The sequence below is a fragment of the Carettochelys insculpta genome, chromosome 2, assembly GCF_033958435.1.
Source record: "Carettochelys insculpta isolate YL-2023 chromosome 2, ASM3395843v1, whole genome shotgun sequence".
Lineage (NCBI taxonomy): Eukaryota > Metazoa > Chordata > Testudines > Carettochelyidae > Carettochelys > Carettochelys insculpta.
Genome location: NC_134138.1, coordinates 62613249 through 62635778, shown reverse-complemented (window position 1 = coordinate 62635778; position 22530 = coordinate 62613249). Strand labels below are relative to the sequence as shown.

The following is a 22530-nucleotide window of genomic DNA, read 5'->3' as shown; positions in this document are numbered from 1 at the left end:
GTAAATATTTTACACATAGGTGGAACTTTTTATAAACATAATATTATTTACGAGGTAGCTGCAATTTTTCAATTTTTGCTTGGACAATACCCATTAACTAGAGAAAAGATTTTTCTGTTTAACCTCTGAAAAAGTAAAACACCTTTCCTAGTGAAAATGGTTGCACTCTTTTTCTTCTTCTTTTTGATGTATAAGGAATGCCAGATATAGTGCTATCAGTTAGGAGGAATAGCATCAAGAAGTTGGCCACAAGAAGTATTTAACAGCTGGGAAGAGCAGGGAGTAGTAATTGGTTAGCTTCTGGGCACTATTTCCATGGGATATAGAAGGCTCAATATGGGAGTGGGGGCATGAAGGTATGTTATAGGAAACAGAGCAGAGGGCTTTTTCCAGTGATATCCCACACAAGTGCAGTCGGAAAGCAACAGAATATAATGCTCACTTGTAAACCATTCACTATTGTTCCTTTAACAGACAACTTCACCTTGCTATCCTAGTTTTAGTTTATATGGTTTCAGGAGAAATCATTCGACATCGAGCAGACAAAGAAAGAGAAGGAACACCTGTGTGCAAATAGCATCCACCAAAGGGCTCTTGCCAATCAGGTTCCCAACTTAGCTGGAAAAGTAGCTGCTTACCCATTTGAAAATTGCTATGAAGCTGAATGAGGGCAGCAAGGAGGTACATATAAGCTTCTCAGGGCCCACTTTAGATTCTTTCGGACCACAGATAATTAGATTTTAGGGGCCCCACCATATGCAATCCACATCACAATGATGTCGAGTTACATTTTCGTGCAATGTTCTCATGCTGTGGGATGCTGTAACTACATTACCTGAACAAAATTGATGGGGCCACCCTGCCCTACATACTGTTCTTTAAAATTTGCCTCTGAAATGTTTCAGTCTGTGGTCAGTAATGGGTCCTTTCTGGCTTGTCTCCATATATGCTACAAATAACCCATCAGAGTTTCAAAAATGGGTTCATCTTTTCCAGGTAAAAACAGAGTTCTTTGCATCTAGTGTGTAAAGGCCACTTAAAAAAAACTCTGCCTTTTTACGTATTTCTAACGTGCTCATCTCTTCAGTATCCTAGCAGAATGCATGGTCCCTTGGAACTCTGTGCTGGTACCCAGCAGCAGCTGTAACCAGCTTGTGCTCCACTTCCCATGACCCACTGTGGACAAAGACCATGGGTTTAAATTATGCCAGTGGGAGAGCTTTCTCCCACCAGCATAGAGCAGCTATGCAGGAGATTTACTGTGGCACAGCTGCAACATTACAGCTATGGTCATGCCTGACCCATAATACAGACATAGCCTAATGTGGGTAAAATCCTAGTGAAGACAAGGCAGTCTGTAGTTTTCACGTTATACCACCAAGGTGCTAACAAGGGGGTTGCCCTTTTAATAGTTTGGATCCTGGGGGCAACCCTCCATACAGCACTGAGAGGGGCAAGGTGAAAAGCCTCTGGGTCTTGTGGCTGTTTATGGGCTAAGGAAGGGCTTTCTGAAGTTTTGCCTAAGTTTTGTGTAGCACAATAAAAATGAGACTTGAGCATGAAAGTGTGTCTTTCCTGGCCTGGGCAAAGAGGCCAGCAGGCTAGACAAGCAAACCCTGGGGGCAACCTACCTCAATCTGCTACCATGACAATTACTTTGTCTTCGCTAGGATTGTACCTCATGTTAATTACTATATATGAACTAACTTGAGTTCAGAAAACCCCTTCTCCTCTTCTCTAATGAAGATAATGCCAAAACTGGCTCAATGTGTTTCAAAACAAGCATGAAAATCCACCCCCTTGGTTTTTGAACAAAGAACATGTAATTTCACACTTGCATCACACACTACCATGTCTGTACTGGTAAGGCAGAAACACCACTGAAAGTTTTCAGACAATTTACAATAAAAAAGACTATCTACAATGTCCACAATGACTAGAAAAAGTGGAGTGCCTAAAAGTGAAATATGAATGAATATAAGAAGTAATACTCACTGTTACTCGTTGGCTCAGCAAACCCAACATTTTGGCCATTCCAGCCTTTGTTTTCTCCCAGCTGGCAGATGGAAAAAAAAAAGGGGGGGGGGGAAGAGAAAGTAAGAAATCAGTCCAACACAAATATATTTTTACAGAAAGTACTAAAGAGTTTTGTGAAGAAACATTTCCATTTTAAAACAGCAGAACTTTTAATTGTCCAAAACTAAACAAGTACAAGGAAAGGCCCTCTACAAATCTGCCCACAGGGCTCTGTTTGAGCACCTTCATTTTCACCTAAAACAGGTTCTTCCAGTACTAGGTCTCTCCTTGAATAAACATCATTGGCTACAGGCCAAAAGATCAACAATAAAGATGCCAGCACTATTGTATCAGGGACTAGGCTCAGATTAGAAAACACGTTTAACTTCTGATTACAGTAAAAGCCGGTTTATCCTGCACTTGGACAACCATGCACATTCTGTTAACTGGTATTTGGGGTGGCTGCTCCAGGCCTAGCTGCCTCCGGCTGGCCCCCTCCACCACCCCAGTCAGGGACTGCTGCTGCAGGGTCAGCTTCCCAGCTGGGGCCAGCTAAGCAAGGCCAACTGCGCTGCTGGGGTTGCAGCAGAAGGGCAGCACCCCCAGCCCTCAGGAGTGGGAACGTTCCTTCCCTCCACACTCGACTAACTGGAAAATTTGATTATTCAGCAATCCCTGTTCCCCAGGGATACTGGATAATCACAATTCTACTGTTCAGAGTTGTTGTAGTGAGGGTCCCAAGACATTAAAAAAATGCATGGGATCATTCAAGACGAAGTGGCCCATTAACACTCCTGTAGTCATAGGGAAAGGGAGGGATAGTAAGTTACAGAGACTGTTGGAATAAGCCATAAAGTATTCTTTATTATGACCATAATTTCTAGTGTGTATAGAAAAGTTATGAATTTAAGCTCCAAAGCTCATCTCTTCCAAGAGTTGTGCAGGTTTCCTTTGAGAATGAGGTCTGATACGTCTGATTTACACCGATCACTGTGTGAAAAGTGTTTATCCCTAGGGTGAGATACGGTGTTGATTGTTTATCACCTTCCTTAGTGAGTTCATCCAAGAATGTACTGATTGTCTGGTTTCATCCATGTGACTCTTATTGGGGCATTTAGTGCACTGGATGAGGTATAACACCTGCTGTAGTGGGTATGATGTGCAGGATATGTGGATCTTATGAAGTGTGCGGTGGCGGGTGTCGTTGATCACTATAGCAGTGGAGATGCAGGCTTTGCATAAGACAGTTACCTGTTCTGTAACCGGCGTTCTTCAAGACGTGTTGCTCATGTCCATTCCAATTTGGGTATGCGCCGGCACATGCCCCATTGCTGGAAGATTTTTGCCCTAGCCTGTAGCCCAAGGGTCGGTGCGGTGCCCCTTGGAGTGGTGCCCATATGGCTGCCCATATATGCGCTGCCTGACCTGCTCCCCACTCAGTTCCTTCTTGTCGGCTACTCTAACAGAGGGGAAGGCAGGATGGTTTGGGAATGGACATGAGCAACACATCTCGAAGAACACCAGTTACAGAACAGGTAACTGTCTTTTCTTCTTCAAGTGATTGCTCACGTGCATTCCAATGTGGGCGAACGCCAGCCAATGCCTAGGAGGTGGGGTCGGAGCCCCGAAAGGAGTGCAGGACAGCTCTGCCCACTGCAGCATCTTCCCGTGCGTGCTGCGTAACTGCGTAATGCGCTGCGAACATGTGAATGGAGGACCAAGTGGCCACCCTGCAGATGTCCTGGATAGGGACCTTGGCCAAGAACACCGCAGGGGACGCCTGTGCCCCAGTGGAGTGAGCCTTGATCGGGGGAGGGGGAACCCCCGCCAGTTTGTAGCACTCTCTGATACAGGTCACTGTCCAGGAGGAGATCCGCTGAGAGGAGACCGGGTGCCCCTTCATCCTGTCTGCCACTGCAACAAACAGCTGCTGTGACTTCCGGATGGGTTTGGTCCTGTCCATATAGAAGGTCAGTACCCTCTGGACATCCAAGGTGTGTAGCCTCTGCTCCCTAGGGCAGACATGGGGCTTTGGATAAAACACCGGTAAGGTAAGGTAACACTTGGTTAATGTGGAAAGGGGAGACCACCTTAGGCAGAAATGCCAGGTGGGGTCTCAGCCTGATCTTGTCTTTGTGGAACACCATATAAAGTGGGTCCACCGTCAGGGCCCTGAGCTCTGACACCCTTCTGGCTGAGGTAATGGCCACCAGAAATGCTGCCTTTTAACTAAGGAATAACATCGAACAGGTGGCAAGGGGTTCAAATGGGGAAGCCATAAGCTTAGACAATACCAAATTAAGGTCCCATGTTGGCAAGGGGACCTGAACCTGTGGTTTGACTCGCTCCATTTCCTTCACGAAACTTTTTACCACCGGATCAGAGAAGACTGAGGACCTCCCAGCCCCTGGGTGAAACGCCAAAATGGCTGCCAAGTGCACTTTTAGGGAGGACAGTGACAGCCCCGTCTGGCTTAGGGCCAGCAAGTAGTCAAGGATACATGGTACTGGGGCCTCTCCCGGGCACATCCCCTTTTCAGTGGCCCATATGGTAAACCTTTTCCATTTGGCTACATATGCTACCCTCGTACAGGGTTTCCTGCAGTTCAGCAATACTTCCCTGACAGGTTCGGAGCAGGCCAGCTCAACTGGTCTCAGCCCCAGAGCCTCCATGCTGTGAGCTGCAGAGCCTGGAGACTGAGATGCCGCAGTCTCCCCTCCTCCTCCTCTGGGCGCAGTGGAAGCACCTCTGGGACACGAGTGGACATCTCCAAGAGGGTCGAGTACCAGTGTTGTCAAGCCCAGGCTGGGGCCACCAGGATAGCTGACGCTCGGTCCTACCGAATTTTCAACAGTGTTCGGTGGATGAGCGGTATCGGTGGGAAGGTGTACAGCAATGGACTCGACCTACAAATGCTGAAGGCGTCTGCCCAAGAGCCTGGACTTTGGTTCTGGTAAGAGCAGAACGTCCTGCACTTCGCATTGAGATGAGTGGCAAAGACGTCTACCTGGGGACGTCCCCACCTCTGGAAAATTGAATTCAGTACTTCCGTGTGTAGTGACCACTCGTGGTTCATGAAGGACCTACTGAGGTCGTCCACTAGGGAGTTGTGAGCCCCAGGCAGGTAGAACACCCTCAGGAGGATCTGGTGCTGGATGCAGAAGTCCCAAAGCACGAGGGCCTCGAGACACAGGGGCAATGAGTGTGCACCCCCTTGTTTGTTTATATAGTACATTGCCATTGTACTGTCTGTGCTGACTGCAACACACTGCCCCCTCAGTTCGTTCTGAAACACTTCACATGCCAGCCGAACTGCTCTGAGCTCCCGCACATTTATGTGGAGCTGAGCATCGGTCTCGCCCCACAGAGCCTGTGTCTGGCAGTCCCCACAGCCCAGGTCCGAGGCATCTGTGAGCAGGGAGAGGCGGGGTTGCAGGGGATTGAAGGGCACTTCCATGCAGACCGACCTGGCTTCCAGCCACCAGTGTAATGCCCTTAACACTCTTGGGGGGATTGTGACTAACTTGTCTATGTTGTCCCTGACAGGTCTGTATACTGAGGTGAGCCACAGCTGAAAGGGGCGCATTCGTAACCTGGCATGCTGGACTATGAATGTGCATGCCGCCATGTGGCGCAACAGTCTGAGGCATCCCCTGGCCGTTGTGGTTGGGAACCTTATTAGGTCTTGGATGCAAGACACCATAGCTTGGACCCTGCCCTGTGGCAGAAAGGCCCTGGCTTGTTCTGCATCTAGTCGGGTGCCCACAAACTCCATGACTTGAGCTGGGGCTAGCACAGACTTCGCCTCATTTACTAGGAGGCCTAATATGTCAAATGTTCTTATCAGCTGTACATCTCGACACCTGTTTCTGTGACCGACCTCTGATCAGCCAGTCGTCTAGGTAGGGGAAGAGGTGCACTCCCTGCCTGCGTAAGAAGGCTGCCACTACTGACATACATTTGGTAAAGACTCTCAGGGCTGAGGAGAGTCCAAATGGAAGGACTGTGAACCGATAATGGTCCTTCTCCAGCACAAACCACAGGAACCTCCTGCGAGGTGGATAAATTGCTATATGGAAATATGCTTCCTGTAAGTTGAGAGTGGCAAACCAGTCCCCTCGTTCCAGCATTGGGATGATTATGCCCAGGGATATCATACGAAACTTTATCTTTTTCACAAATTTGTTCAGATTTCACAGGTCCAAGATTGGCCGTAGCCCCACTTTCACTTTCAGGATTAGGAAATAGCAAGAATAAAATACCTGTCCCTGGAATTCCTGGGGAACTTCATCTATGTCCCCTTTTTGAAGGAGGGGTTCTACCTCCTGTCTGAGAACCATCCTGTGAGAGGGGTCCTTGAAGAGGGACAGGGGATTGTGAAGGGGGGTAAGAAGGGGATTGTGAAGTGGGGTAAGAAGAAAATTGGATAGCATATCCCTCTTCTACCATGAGGAGGACCCACTGGTCCGAAGTTATGCTGCACCACGCATGGTAGAATGGGGAAAAGCGGAATGAAAATAAACACTGAGCTGGAACTGTGGGGGTGGCTGGTGTGTCGCTCCTGATCCCTCCACCAAAATTGGTGTTTAGACCCTGGTTGGGGTTTAGGGTGGCTCTGGTCCTGTGTCTGGTGACTCTGACGCCTCCTGTTAGGATGGTACCTTTTCCCGTTCCCATCCCGTTGTTGTGGGAACTGTCTAAGCTGGGGCCTTGGGGTAAAATGTCTTCTCTGGGTCACCGGTGTGTATAGACCCAGTGAGCGTAGAGCGGTCCATGAGTCCTGCATACTATGAAGTCTCCGGTCAGTTTTTTCCGAGAATAGGGAGGTGCCCTCAGAAGGGAGGTCCCTGAATGGACTGCTGCACCTCCTGTGAGAGTCAAGAGACCTGAAGCCGTGCCCCCCTTCTCATGGCTACACCTGAGGCCATGAACCTGGTGGCCACATCGGCTGCATCGAGGGCGGCCTGCAGAGCTGCTCTAAATATGAGTCTCTGCTCCACTACCAGAGCCGTAAACTCCAACTTGGTGTCTGGCGGGAGCAGTTCGGCGAAATGGTCCATAGAGCTGGCCATATTGTACATATACCTGCTAAACATGGCCTGCTGGTTAGCGATTCTCAACTGTAGGCCACCTGTAGAGTAAATTTTCCTACCATACAGGTCTAGTCTTTTGGCGTCTTTGTTTTTAGGGGAGGGCCCCTAAATCCCCTGCCTCTCCCTATTGTTCACAGCATCCACGACAAGGGAGTCAGGGGGAGGAAGGGTGAACAGATGTTCATTTTCCTGGGCTGGGACAAAATACCGGCGTTCATTTTTCCTAGTCGTGGGCAAGGCTGAGGCCGGGGTTTGCCGCACTGTCTTAGCTGTGTTGGCAATTGTCTCTATAATGGGCAGTGCCACCCTGGACGGTCCAGACGTTGAGAGGATATTTGTAACAGGGTCTATCTCGTCCCTGACCTCTTCCGTCTGCACCCCCAGACTCTGGGCCACCCTCCTCAACAGCTGCTGGTACACTCCTCCATCCTCCAGTACCGGGGATGCAGACGATCCAGCTAACGCCTCACCTGGGGAGGACGAAGATGAGGGCATCACGCCCTCCAAGCCCACCAGCGTGGGGAGTTCTGGCACTTCCATTTGAGTCCCCAGCACCGTAGTCTGCGGTGCTGTGCTCAGTGACTGCGGTGAAGGGGCCCCTCGTGGTCCCTGGTATGACACCATGAAGACAGGGCCACTCTGCACCTGGGATGGCACCGGTTCTGTCAGTGCCGGTGCCCACTGCACCACAGTTCCTGGTGCCTGCAGGAGTGGTGCCCACGCTTGGGTCACCTCCAACTGCACCGGTGCCGATGTTGGTGCCAGTGCTGACGACTCCGCTTGCTCTCTCGGCGCCGATCTCGGCACCTGAGGGGTGCCAGGCGCCCTGAACAGGAGTCCTGCATCCCGCCCCTGTGCCTCGTGGATCGCCCACAGGGTTCAGAAGGGCCATTGTGGTGCCCCTTGGGGGGGGCCTTTGCCATTCCCCTTCTGAGGAGCGTCGGGAGTGGTGTCGGTGCCCTGTGTGTCAGGGTGACCTTGTATTCCCACTCCAAGCTGAGCTGGAATAAAATGAGTCCAAGTCCAACACGGACCCTGATGCCTACAACCATGGTGCTGCTGAGGGTCCTGTAGCTCTCGCTGGTTCCTGGGCACTCTGCACTGTCTGCACGGCACTGAGAGAGGCGACCGTTTGCTGGGGTCTCACCGGCGTCAGGAACCGTGCCAGGGTCCCTAGAGCCTGACCAGGCACCTGGAACAGGGGCGATGAAGGCTCCCGGTGCAGCGTCTGTGGCGGCACTGTAACCTGCAGGAGAGCTTGCACAGCGCTGAAGGCCTCTGGCACCAAGGGCAGCCTGGGAGAGCGCGGGCTCCCGCCTCACGCTGGAGTCGACGCCCACACTTCATGACCCTGGTCATGGTGCGATCTGGTGGACTCTCCCGAAGCTTGTCTTCGCCCTCTTCTCTCCTGGGATTGACCCCAGTCCCTTCTTCTCTTTTTACGTGGCACCGGACACTGGCTCTTATGGAGCCGAGTCCTGCTCTTGGTGTCGGGAACCTTCTGATGGCACCGATGGTGCCGGAGAGCTCTGCACCGATGATGCGGCACTCTGAGTTCCCACCAGGGAAATGTCCGGCCGCGAGGCTGATTCCATTAGAAGAACATTCAGCCGTTGAGCTCTATCTTTTAAAGTCCTGGGCTTGAAGGCCCTGCAAATAGAGCAGCACTCCCGGAGGTGAGTCTCACTGAAACAACTCAAACACACCCTATGTGGGTTGCTTTTGGGCATACATTTGCCACATTTTGAACTGTTTTTAAACCCCGGGGAGGCAGGCAACCCCTGGCACTGAGGCGCCAAGGGGGTTAAAGACCCACCTCGGCTCACTAGGTGCTAAGAGGAACTATTTACCTTTGAAGATAACTATCTAAACTATTTACAACTAATTAAAATAATAAAGGCTACCAGCGAACTCTCAACAATGAGGGAGCTCCAGCAACCAACAGCACGTTGAGAAGGAACTGAGTGGGGGGTGGATTGGGTGGTGTGTATATGGGTGGCCATGTGGGCACCACTCCAGGGAGTGACACACCGACCCTAGGGCTACCGGCTAGGGCAAAAAGCTTCCGGCAACGGGGCATGCTCTCGGCGCACACCCAAATTGGAATGCACACGAGCAATCACTCGAAGAACTGTTGTTCTGGTGGAGTCAAGTGTCACTCTGAAGCTGTGTCTACACATGCACGCTACTTCGAAGTAGCGGCACTAACTTCAAAATAGCGCCCGTCGCGGCTACACGCGTCGGGCGCTATTTCGAAGTTAACTTCGACGTTAGGCGGCGAGACGTCGAAGTCGCTAACCTCATGAGGGGATCGGAATAGCGCCCTACTTCGACGTTGAACGTCGAAGTAGGGACCGTGTAGACGATCCGCGTCCCGCAACGTCGAAATTGCCGGGTCCTCCATGGCGGCCATCAGCTGGGGGGTTGAGAGATGCTCTCTCTCCAGCCCCTGCGGGGCTCTATGGTCACCGTGGGCAGCAGCCCTTAGCCCAGGGCTTCTGGCTGCTGCTGCGGCACCTGGGGATCCATGCTGCAGGCACAAGGTCTGCAACCAGTTGTCGGCTCTGTGGATCTTGTGTTGTTTAGTGCAACTGTGTCTGGGAGGGGCCCTTTAAGGGAGCGGCTTGCTGTTGAGTCCGCCCTGTGACCCTGTCTGCAGCTGTGCCTGGCACCCTTATTTCGATGTGTGCTACTTTGGCGTGTAGACGTTCCTTCGCAGCGCCTATTTCGATGTGGTGCCGCGCAACGTCGAAGTTGAACATAGACATTGCCAGCCCTGGAGGACGTGTAGACGTTATGTTGCTACATCGAAATAAGCTATTTCGATGTTGGCTTCACGTGTAGACGTAGCCTGAGTGGGTGTGTCACAGTTTGTGAGGAGCTTGCTTCTGAGAGGAGTTTGGAGAAATTGGTAAGTTGTTTGAAGGTCAGACAAGGGAGTGCAGGAAAGATCTCATTCAGAAGGGGGTCACCATCAAGTTTGGATTGTCATTGTTTGATTATATCCCATAGGTTTCCTTAAAATATGTGCTAACTATTTATGATAAACTATTTGATCTTGTACTTAGCTGTGACACTCTTAGTACTATTCCTATACCTGAAGAGCTTTGTGTAGCTTGAAAACTTGTTTCTGTCACCAATAGAAACTGGTCCAATAAAAGGTATCACACCTACTTCCTCTAAGATTTGATCAGCCAGATTTAAAATAAAATGCCACAAGACACAATCCTTCCACAAGCTCTCTAGGGCCAGTGCAGTGTCTAAATGGTAACATCTAGCCTCCAACTTAAGAACTCACATGCTGGAACAGGCCAATCTAACCTAACGTTCGGGCCAGTTGTCAAAATCAGATTTTGTGGAGAAAAGAGTGCAAGTGCCATAAGACAAGTACTGTAATTTTATAACTTTACCCCAAACAGGAATTAATTTATTCCTGGAAGTAAGAGCAGTGATGAACCACTACAGTATCCACTGTAAGTCACCAGTGTTAGTAAATCCTTATTTTGAGGAGGCTAGTGGGACTAACATTAGGTATTAACAACTCACTCCTGTCTTGAAATATGAAAGGACATGCAACTTTTAAAATAAAGCATTCTTAAGGCTCTCACAGTTATAACCTTCCAGATTTTTCTTTGAATGTTGAGACACATGTCCCAGCTTACTAATGGACTGTGTTCCATCTCACAATTACCTCCAAGACAGATAATCTGGCTTCCCTCACTGTGGACCAAATGAACTTCTCACACTTCCACATGGCTTTACGCAGGCACAGTGGCTCCCCACAGCAATGCAACATTTGGGCCATGCCTAGGCCATGCAGCTTGTCTCCAGGAAGCAGGGATGGCAGTAGCATGGAATGGCCGAAAGGCAGGGCTGCACATTTTTCTAAAAGGCTGAGTTTGATGACAATAGAAGAGTCCTATCCTGAGGACTAGCTTCTCTAGTTTTTAATCACAGTGCTAACATAGGGCCTGACAGTGCTTTATAAGCAGAGTGGGGTGCTAGGGGTAAAGTGGAGCTGCACTGACAAAAGGATCACTGGGAGACATTCTCAACATCACACAGAGTGACTACACATGTAACATGACTGCTGCCAAACCCCTTGCTATGCAGCATCTCTACCGCCCCCATCTCCTTAACATGGATCTGCTGCCTCCTTTGGTGCCCTCAAGGGACTAAAGTGGGAACCAGCCATGTTCCTCTAAAGGCAGGGACTAAAATCTATTACTGAACATAGATCTGAAGATCATACTTCAGTCCAGACATCTAGCATAGAAGTCACTACACTGAGCCCACAAGAGGAAACAATATCAAGCTATTTTTATATGCTGTTTAGAACCAGAACTCAGAAGACTGAAAATCAAGTTGAGAGGGTTTCACAACCATAACATTCTCCGAACGTAACTGTTTTCTGTCAGAGCCAGAGGAACCTCACCCTTGCCACCCACACACATATTTTTACCTTCCTTCCAGCCAAAGAGGAAGTGAGAGGGACAAGAAATGCTGCTCTTAAATAGCTACAAAGGTGGTTGACTAAGAGGCAACTTCAAAGTGCCACAGGCTGATCACACTGCCCCTCCAGCAATAACGTACCTGCCTAGGAAAAGACAGATTTAGGAAATGAATCCATTTCTCCCACATACCAGTGCAGAGCACTCCCATTAGCTCTCACAAGCAGATATTTTCTTTTCCCCCTCCCCATTCTGTGTGGGAGACATTGGGTAATGCATTCTATTATCTTCAATACTCCCATGTTATAAAATCTGTTATGTAAAAAGAATGTGGTTTATATCTTCAGCTTGTATGTACAGTCTCATATTTCCCTATTATGTCCAGAACAATAGTAGAATATTGTATTTCTTCTTCTTCCTGATAATCAAGAAATCTACTTCTGCAGAGTACATAGTAAATCTATTTTCAAACAGAATGCATTAACTTGCAAGCAAAGAACTAATAATTATAGTATAGCAAAGTAGCAGTGTCCTTTTCACTTTAAGACTACATAATGGTTTCCACTCTATCCAACCGTTTTTCATTTTAGCAAGACTGTCAAAACTATCATCCTTCAGTCTTGCCTGGTGGATGAATTCTTCTATGAAAGTTTGAGCAAAAATAGGCCAGACAATTTACTAGATGATAAAATATATATATTCCCATTATTGAAAACACAGTTGACCTTTTATTTATTTATTTAAACAGTACTTCAGCCAAAATGGCGAGGACTTAAAAGCTGTAATTGGCAGAGAAATACCCTTGGTTGTGTAGAAGTTCGAGTGTTCTGGTGAAAACTGGTTTTGATTTGAGCAAACTATGATCTTTGAAACGGCAAGCTGGGCATGCACAGTGTATTCTCCTTGGGGAGTTTTGCTCAACTCACAGTTCTCAGCTAAGAAAGGTTGCACTGCAAACGTGCATTTCTTGTTTAGTTATGTAGTGAAAATGACTATTAGTCTCATGCTTCAGTTTACCTTCTATAAACACCACTGATCATCAGAAATCAAATAATTTTTCTGTGCATCCCAAGATTTAAGTAAATTCTTCCACTAGCTGTGCTCAGGCAGTTGAACTATCCAGCACATTGGCAAGAAAGCACAAGGTAATTTTGTGTGCGCCCAACTCAAAGTGCTGTACAGGACTCAACAACTCTTCACTGGTCTGTACAGGAACACCTGAGAGCTCTTCCACATTGCAGACTTCCGCACTAGCATAGCTACCGTGATGCAAGTCAGAATGACGTAAGCTACTTTTGCAATAGTATAACAAGTGTACTTCGGGAGTTTGCATGGTTGTGGATACTTCAGAATAAAATATGTCCAACGTACACAAGGCATGGCAAGAGGCAGAGCTTCAGAAGCAGTTTTGGGTCTCATATGCATCCACAGATCACAAAGCTAAGCAGCACGTCACTGAGACAGGAACTTACAACACATGGTCAACACAATATCCTTTTAAGAAATACCCCTTTCTGGATCCAAACAAAATCAGCACAACCGTATTTTCTTGTACTACTAGGTTGCCCTCAGTCAGGGGTAGGGCCAAGTTTCCTGTGGTCCCAGAAAGTTTGTTTCCAGCCACCAGTCCTGGCTCTCAGTGTTCTGTGCTGTTATTTAGAAGTAATTTTCCCCTAAATGTCTTCTAAGGCTACCTCTACACTAGAGAGTTTTGTTGCCAAACCCGGGGAGCATCCACATTCCCAAGGCTTTCTGTTAACAGTAAATCAACACTTTTGTCAACAGCATTCTGCCACTCCCCCATGAGACAGAACACCTCTGTCAACAGAAAGCCAGTCTGGTCATTCTGGGGTTTCTGCTGTTAACAGCAAGGCTTCTGGGACACAGGGCAGCCCCGTCTGCTGTGCTTCTCATTGGCCAGTTTGCCAACAGAGCTGCCAGACAGTCTGGCCGCGCTCTGTAGACTGAGTGGATTGCTCTTTCAATCCGCTTGGCAGCCTGGCTGCAATATGTCGACAGCAGATTTTTTGGAAGATGTCTCCCAACAATAACTTCTGTCAACAGATTGCTCTAGTGTAGACATAGTCCAATTGCTCAGTAAGCAGAAGTACTGGTAATGTGCTAGACAATATTGACCTCCTGTGGCCTGGCAAATTCTCTCATCTGGCACCTGTCAGGTCCTGAGGATGCCAGAACAAAGAGGTTCAACCCATGTCTACTTAGACAACAAGGACGGGCCATACCATTACAACTCCTGTATCTGATTCAACCTAGCTGCTCGTCTTAGCTATTAGATGATTCTGTAATGTAGCTTCTATTTAGACAAATTGAGCCAAAAAAAATCAAAACTATTTCATATGTTAATGATCTATACAAGCCATGGAGCCTCAAAGACAAAGAAAGAGAAGTTACTCACCGTAGTAACGGTGGTTCTTCGAGATGTGTCCCCGTGGGTGCTCCACAATAGGTGTCGGGCTTGCCCGGCGCCGCAGATCGGATCTTCCAAGCAGTTTCTGCCGGACCGCGCATGCGCCGGCGCGCGCCGCTCCCTTGCGCGCTCCTGGCCATGTGCGCGATCCGGTCCCCGCCAGTTCCTCGACCAACCGCCTCGGGTGCCCCTGCAAAACACTAACAGAGATCCGAAGCGGGGAGGATGGGCGGGAAGTGGAGCACCCACGGGGACACATCTCGAAGAACCACTGTTACTATGGTGAGTAACTTCTCTTTCTTCTTCGAGTGTCCCCGTGGGTGCTCCACAATAGGTGACTACCCAGCAGTAACCCAAGATAGGAGATGGGTAATCGGATTATGTGCAGCTTGTCCCCGAGAGGACCGCTGCGGAGAGACGGGTATCCTCTTGGAATACCCTGTGAAGGGCGTAATGTTTGGCGAAGGTGTCGTAGGATGACCAGGTCGCCGCTCTGCAAATGTCTTTTAACGCAACGCCCTTGAAAAAGGCTGTTGATGCTGCCACCGCCCTGGTGGAATGAGCCCTGGGAGTGGCCGATAAAGGAGTCTTTTTGAGCTCGTAGCACATTTTTATGCAGGATACAATGTGCTTTGAGATTCTCTGCGATGAGAGACCTTCTCCTTTCGATTTGGGAGCGAGGGAGACTAGGAGTCTATCCGTTTTCCAGAAGGACTTGGTCCTGTCTACGTAGAAGGCTAGCGCCCTCCTCACGTCTAGGAGGTGTAGGCGCGCCTCTTCGTTGGAGTTATGAGGCTTTGGATAAAACGAGGGTAGAACAATAGGTTCGTTGATGTGAAACTCGGAGGAAACTTTGGGAACAAAGGCTGGATGCAGCCGTATGGTTACCGCCTCCTTGGAAAAAACAGTGCAGGGTGGCGTTGCCATGACTGTCGCGAGCTCGCTCACCCTACGAGCTGACGTAATTGCAAGAAGAAAGGTCGTCTTTATTGTAAGGAGGCGGAGGGGAACCGTGGCCAAGGGCTCGAACGGTGGTCCCATGAGTGTGGTAAGCACCAGGTCCAAGTTCCACGAAGGTGGAATCGGTTTCCGAGGGGGGTAGAGGTTTACCAACCCTTTGAGGAACCTGGTAACCATAGGGTGGGCGAACACCGTGTGCCCTTCCTCCTCATGTCTGAACGCCGAGATGGCGGCGAGGTGGACCTTTAACGAGGATAGCGAGAGTCCTCCTCTCTTGAGGTCCAGTAAATACTGTAGAATTGTAGGTATAGGCACCGAAAGGGGGGCCAGTTGTTTGGTAGAACACCAGGCCGTAAAGCGAGTCCATTTTTGTTTGTAGATCTTCCTAGTGGAAGTCCTCCTGCTACTTTCTAGGACTTGCTGTACTTCCACTGTGCATGTGCGCTCTAGGGAGCTGAGCCATGGATTAGCCATGCTTGCAGTCGCAGGCTTTGGGGGTGCGGATGCACTATGGACCCCTGGGCTTGCGTGAGCAGATCCGGCGCCACCGGAAGAGGCATCGGTGGACGGTCCGACATGCACAGGAGTAGGAGGAACCATTGTTGGCGATCCCACGTTGGGACTATCAGGATCATCCGGGCCCTTTCCCTCCTGGCTTTTTGCAAAACTTTGTGGATCAGCACTGTGGGAGGAAACGCGTAAAGCAGGGGGCCCCCCCACTGGATCGCGAACGCGTCCCCCAGGGACCCCAAGCCCAGTCCTGCTCTGGAGCAGAACCGTGGGCACTGCTTGTTGTGCTGAGTGGCAAACAGATCTATTTGGGGAAACCCCCATGCGTGGAAAATCGGCCGTAGCAGATCGGGACGAATCTGCCACTCGTGTGTGAGCGCAAAACGCCTGCTCAGCTGGTCTGCCTTCACGTTGTGCGCACCCGGCAAGTATGAGGCTTTCAAGATTATATCATGGGCGATGCACCAGTTCCATAAGCGGATAGCTTCCGCGCATAAGGCACGGGATCGAGCTCCTCCTTGCCTGTTTATATAAAACATGGTGGAGGTATTGTCTGTACTGATCCTGACGACTTTGCCTTGTATGTGGTCTCGAAAGTGTTTGCAGGCGTTGAACACTGCTCTGAGCTCCAGTACATTGATGTGTAGTGACTGTTCTGTGGGTGACCACAGTCCTTGAGTCACCTCTTCGCCCATGTGCGCTCCCCACCCTATGAGGGAGGCATCTGTGGTGAGGAAAACCGAGATTTGCGGCTGATGGAAGGGTACCCCTGTTAGCAGGTTTCTGGGGTTTACCCACCATTGCAGGGATTTGCGCACCCCGGGTGTGGGCGACACCACTCTGTGAACGGTGTGTACTGCCAGTTTGTATACACTGGCCAGCCAGTGCTGCATGCTGCGCATGTGCAACCTGGCGTTTTGTACCACAAACGTCGCCGCTGCCATGTGGCCCAGCAGCTGCAAGCACGTCAAGACCGGCACCGTAGGGCTGAAGGTGATGACTTGCACGAGGGAACCGATGGCTCGAAAGCGAGCCTCTGGTAGGTATACTCTCGCCGTGATCGAGTTTATGCGAGCCCCTATGAACTCTATGTCCTGTGTGGGGTCTATTTTTGATTTTGCCAGATTGATAACCAGGCCAAGTGAGGAGAACGTGTTTGCTGTGACGCGTATCATGCGGAGAACCTCCCCCTTCGAGGCCCCTTTGAGCAGGCAGTCGTCCAGATACGGGAAAATAAATACCCCCTGTCTGTGCAGGTAGGCTGACACCACCGCCAAGGTCTTGGTGAAGACTCTGGGGGCCGAGGAGAGGTCAAACGGTAGGACTTTGTATTGGAAGTGTTCGTTGCCTACCATGAAACGGAGAAATCGCCGGTGAGCCGGATGGATGGTTATGTGGAAGTACGCGTCTTGTAAATCGAGGGCTGCGAACCAATCTCCATCGTCCAGTGCTGTAAGGATGGAGGCAATCGTGATCATCCGAAAACGTTGTTTGCGCAGATACCTGTTGAGGCCGCGAAGGTCTAAGATGGGCCTCCAGCCTCCTGTCTTTTTCTCCGTTAGGAAATACCGGGAGTAAAACCCTTTTCCTTGCAGTTGCTCCGGCACCCTTTCCACCGCCCCTATGAGCACGAGATGGGCCACCTCCTGCCTGAGCCTGGCTACATGGGAGGCCTCCTGGAGGTGGGGCTTGGGCGGAGGTCGCGATGGTGGGAGCGACTGGAAGGGGATGGCGTACCCCGTGGCTATGATCTCCAGCACCCATTTGTCTGTGGTGATCCTTTGCCACTGGTCGTAGAATGGTCGGAGGCGATGGTGAAATAGCCGCTTCGGATGACCTTGTGCGATGGTAGTGATGGCGCAGCCCTGGATCTGTATGTCAAACTTGTGGCCTTTGGCCCCACCCCGAGGACGCACGGCCCTGTTGTGAGCGTCGCCTGGGAGTTCTGTACTGCTGGTGCTGCTGATGCCGCCCTTGCTCGTAACCCCTGTGATACGGGGGGCGCTGTTGCTGGTACTGGTACCGCCTTTGCTGAGGGTAGTACCTTTTCTTTGTGTATGGAGGGGTGTAAATCCCCAGGGTCCTGAGTGTGGCTCTTGAATCTTTACTGGAATGAAGGACCGAGTCAGTTGATTCAGCAAACAGCTTCTGCGAGTCGAAGGGAAGGTCAGCTATCTTTGCCTGCAGATCTCTCGGTATACCCGAGGTCTGGAGCCAGGACTCCCGTCGCATCACCACTGCAGTTGCTGTGGAACGTGCTGCTGTGTCCGCAACGTCCAAAGCAATCTGAACTCCCATCCTCGCAGCCGCGTAGCCTTCTTGCACTATGGCCTTGAGGACCGGCTTTTTGTCCTCTGGAAGCGAGTCCATGAGGGAGGTTAACCTAGAATAGTTGTCAAAATTATGGTTCGCCAAGTGCGCTGCGTAATTTGCCATTCGCAACGTTAAAGTAGAGGAGGAGTAGACCTTTCTGCCGAACAGCTCTAGCTTCTTGGCATCTTTGTCCGTTCCCCCTGTTTTAAATTGAGATGTTTTTGATCTTTGTTGCGAGGACTCCACCACCAAGGAATTTGGCTGTGGGTGGCTAAACAGGAACTCCATGCCTTTCGCCGGCACGAAGTATTTCTTATCCGCTCTCTTTTGGACCGGCGGAATAGTTGCAGGGGTCTGCCATATGGTAGTGGCGGACTCTAAGATCGCTTCATCAAGCGGTATTGCTACTCTGGAGGAGGCCGGAGGTCTCAAATTTTTGAGGAGCTTATGGTGTTTCTCTTGCACCTCTGCTGTCTGGATGCCTTGCGTGAAGGCCACCCTCTTAAACAGCTCCTGAAACTGTTTGAGATCGTCCGTAGGATGGACGTTCCCCAGGGCCGTGGCCTCGTCCGGGGAGGAGACCGAGGAACCGCTGGGGTACGTCTCTCTGGACCCTTCCGGTTCCTGCTGGTGATGGTACACCCTCTCGCTGGAGGTTTGCGAGGGAAAATCTTGGGGTTCCATGACCAGTCCCCCCTGAGATGCTTAAGTCTCTGTCCCCGATCGCGATTGCCCTCGGGGGTACGAGGTAGTGTGTGGGGATCTTTCCCTAGTAGATTGCCGATGGTGTCCATGCCCCGCGTGGTAGGGACGACCATGGCAGTATAGGCACTGTTCCTGGGAAGGTGACCTCGACCATTCCCTTGGTGCGTACCCTCTGCGTCTGGGGGAGGGAGATCGTCGAGACACTGGAGAGAGCGATTTAGCATAATAGTCCAGCGGTTCAAATCCCAGGAAGGGTGAAGGTGGTGCCAGCCATGGTGAGGCTGGTTGTAAAAATGGAGAAGGCGGCTCCGGGTAGGCTAGGGGGGACCCCTGCCTTCTGGTTGGAGTCTGCAACATAAGCGGAGGGCTCTGAGAAAGCAGCTCCACAGCCCTGTCCGGAGAGGGGCTGCAGTGCCTCCTCTTGTGAGCAGCCTTCCCCCTCCCTGGAGGAGGTAACTCCGCCCCCTGACGGGCGGGGGATCCTGGCCCCGTCGGCACCGTGCTAGGCACGCTCGAAGGCGGTGCCGCACGTGCGGTGTCCTTCTGCGCCTGCAGGCTACGTGCCTGCGCGCCCTGCACCGCCGGTTCCCTGGGGGTCGGTGCCGCTGTCTGCGGTGCCGCCGGTACCGGCGTTTGCTTAGCCGCCGCCCTGCCTGCGGTGCGGGGCGGCTGGCTGATTATCAGAGGCTGAGCCGTTTCCACGTGGCTCTCCGTGCCGCCGCCGATCAGCTGTTGCTGCGGCTGGGGGCTGCTTGCTCCTCCCGTCCCGCTCACTGTTGCTGCCGGCAGGGATCGGGCCGGAGAAACTTTCCTCCGTTTTTGCGCTGATGGAGTGAGGGAGGCAGCTTTCCTTTTAAGGGCCCCGGAGGGTCCCTCCTGCTGCAGCCGCTCCGGCACGTCTGGCTGGAGGGCCTTGTCAAGAAGCAGCATTTTGATCCGCATCTCCCTGTCCCTCCATGCTCTGGTTGTTAATTTAGCACAGAAGGCGCATTTCTGTGTCACATGGGACTCCCCCAGGCACCTTATGCATAGACTGTGCCCATCGGACACTGGCATCGCCTCTCGGCAGGACTCACATTTTTTAAAGCCTGAAGAGGACATTGTTGGTGAGTCTTTGAGTTTTTAAGTGGGTACTTAGCACCTTCTTTGTGTTGTTTTCCCTGTCCGATGGCCTGCCTCAGCAGGAGGGCTGATGGCCCTAGCTCCTGGCCTCCGGCGCTTGTTACTGGGACTGGGCTGAGCTGTCCCTCTCGTAGCTTGTTTGTTGTTGTTTTTTTGTTTTTGTTTTTTTTACAAAATAACAACCGGCTAACTTATAGTAGCCTAAGTAACTGAAAAACTTCAAAGAAAAAACAGATAAAGTCGTTGAATACGCTATTTGGCCTTAGCCTAGTCGGATTCAGTCTGCAGCCGACGGCGGTTAAGAGGAACTGGCGGGGACCGGATCGCGCACATGGCCAGGAGCGCGCAAGGGAGCGGCGCGCGCCGGCGCATGCGCGGTCCGGCAGAAACTGCTTGGAAGATCCGATCTGCGGCGCCGGGCAAGCCCGACACCTATTGTGAAGCACCCACGGGGACACTCGAAGAAGAAATATCCTAACAGGAACATATAAAGAGAATAAAGAAAAGGTGAACAATTTGGCAATATGAAGTTCATGCACATATGCCATGCTTCTGGTGACATATTCTGTCCCCAATTATACTTGCAGAGAAAGGGACTGCAGTTACTATCCAATCAAGTTACATAGTTGCAGCTAAAGAAAGAATCTGACCACTTAGCAGCCATACAACTAAACTGGCTTCAGTGAGGCTGTACTAGTTCCTGCAAAGTGATGAAGTTGCAAGGCCTCAGAATCTTATGGAACTGGATTTTGGGCCACATAATTATGAGTTCTCACCTTTTCTGGCTGATCTTGCAGAGGGGTGGAGGCTTTGTAACCAAGCTGTAGCAACATCGCTTCTGCTGCATTTCTTTTAGCTATTTTCTTGTTGGGGCCTGTGCCAGTAGTAATTTCACTGCCAATTTTGACCTTTTGAAAAGAAACAAAAAATACTGATCACAATCACTAATAAATTCAGCAACACACTGCAGCAGCCTTCTTGATTTACAATCAATTGCCTCAGCCCCTTGGACACAGATGCAACCAATAAAAAAGCAGGAGAGCAAATGGGCTAAATTTTCTTTTCTAAATTCTGGGGGATGGGGACAAGCAGCTCATTGCATGGACAAACTTGTTTCCATTCATTCTGAAAGCCTCTATTCCCAGAAATATCATGCCCATCACTCATACCATACAACTGGGAGTTTCTGTACATGACCGTGCTTGTGAATGTTATGTATGGGACCCTCCCAGCTCTTTGCCCCTTTGTGTGTGCCCCTCTGTGTCCTCCCTTGTGCTGTGTCCCCCTGGCCCTTTTCTCTGCATCCCTTGATGTCTCCCTCTGACCACCAAGTTCTTACTTTCTCCTGCCTCCCTCCAGGAAAAGGAAGTGATATAGCTTCCAAGTTTACCTCTTCCCCTCTAGCTGCAGAAGATAATCAGAATCATTAGGAGAACAAGCAAAGAAGAAACTCTGGACATCCCATAAGAATGGCCCTTCTGTGTCAGACTTGAGGCTTACGAGTTAACCAGGCCTTGCCAGATAACTCCAGCGGCGCTGCCCCATGCTGAAGCAGCGCCGGGTGCCTTTGCTAGATAACTCTGGCAGACCTGGCAGTGGGGACTAGGTTAAAACAATTAACTGTTTTAACACCCCTAGTGATAGTGCTCAGTGTAACATACTCCACAGGGAATGACTGGAACAGGCAATCACTGAGTGATCCATACCACCATCCACTCCTATCTCCTGCAGTCAGAAGCTAGGGACTGCCAGAGCATGGGGCTGCATCCCTGACTATCTTGGCAATTAGCTATTGATGAACTTATCCTCCATGAACTTATGTGTTGCATACCAGTGCAGACACTCCTTACACTGATGCGAGGGTTCTCCAATCAACACAGGTAATCCACCTTCCCTGCCCTGACAGGCAGCAGCTAGGTCCATAGAAAAATGTAACCTTTGTCCAAGCAGTGTGCATGTCAGTGATTGGTTTGACATAACCATGTCTCTTAAGAGCTTGTATTTTTCTCACTCCTGAGAGACAAAGCTGTGCCAGTGCGAATACCTCATGCAGACCATCACTGAGAATAGCGTGGGCCAAGGAAAATTAAATGGAGATTAAAAGAGCATTGCATGTTTGGGGGGAAGAGGAAGAACAGTTCATTTTTATCCTCCCCAGCTACAGGGCACACAATCCTGAACTGGACATCCTGAGATCAGGGTGAGGGGGTACAGAATTTGGGCAGGATGTACCCCTCTCCTTCCCCTTCAACAATTACATCTTTGCACTGGAATGATCTTCCATCAACACATTTTCTGGAAGCTGAGTTCTCATCAAAAGGGTAGTCTGTACAATATAAAGAATTTTCTGCTAGCCAAGAAGCCCTACATAGGAAAGGCAGTTAAAATGTCAAAATAAAAATTACATATTATACACAACAGACAGCCACAAGGAGACTGCAATGCTGCAATTTAGTCTTTGGGTTCTGCTGTCATTTATAGGCTTACAAACTGCATTCTCCTAGTTTATGACTATTGCCCGCAAGTGTCCTCAACTCACTCTCAGGTCATTCATAATTCTTCAATACCTGTATTTTATCTGGTACAGTCAGTCATTTTATTTGCCAGATTCTGTTTCTAAAATAGTGCATGGTTTCAAAAGTAAAAAGTAAAAATCATCTATTTTATAAAACAATCCAAACAAAAATTTCACAGGTCATGTGCCTCAAATCTTACTTTTTTAAATTCTGAAATATTAGCTTTTGAAAAAGAAATTCTTGTTAAATAAAGTAAGCATGTTTTCTGCATTTACCATATAAACCTTTGTTTTCTACAATGTTTAAAACCTCCAGTTTCAGTTTTAAATATCTACTCTACATGCAGAAAGAAGCAAATACTTTAAATAGCCTCTGCTAACTAAAGAAGATAGGATTAACTAAAACAGTCTAAAATT

The 22530-nt window shown here is 49.9% G+C and overlaps 1 protein-coding gene across 5 annotated transcripts in view; it reads right to left on the bottom strand.

Annotated features, from left to right (window-relative positions):
* Window positions 1-22530, bottom strand: part of STAU2 (staufen double-stranded RNA binding protein 2) — a 247048-nt gene that overhangs the window by 119794 nt on the left and 104724 nt on the right. For all 5 annotated transcript variants that reach the window (XM_074987073.1, XM_074987072.1, XM_074987069.1 and 2 more), the window contains exons 10-11: window positions 20375-20506; window positions 1996-2056 (exon numbers count right to left, since the gene is read on the bottom strand). In XM_074987073.1, the coding sequence (XP_074843174.1) occupies window positions 1996-2056; window positions 20375-20506 (193 nt within the window). The remainder of the gene's footprint in view (window positions 1-1995; window positions 2057-20374; window positions 20507-22530) is intronic.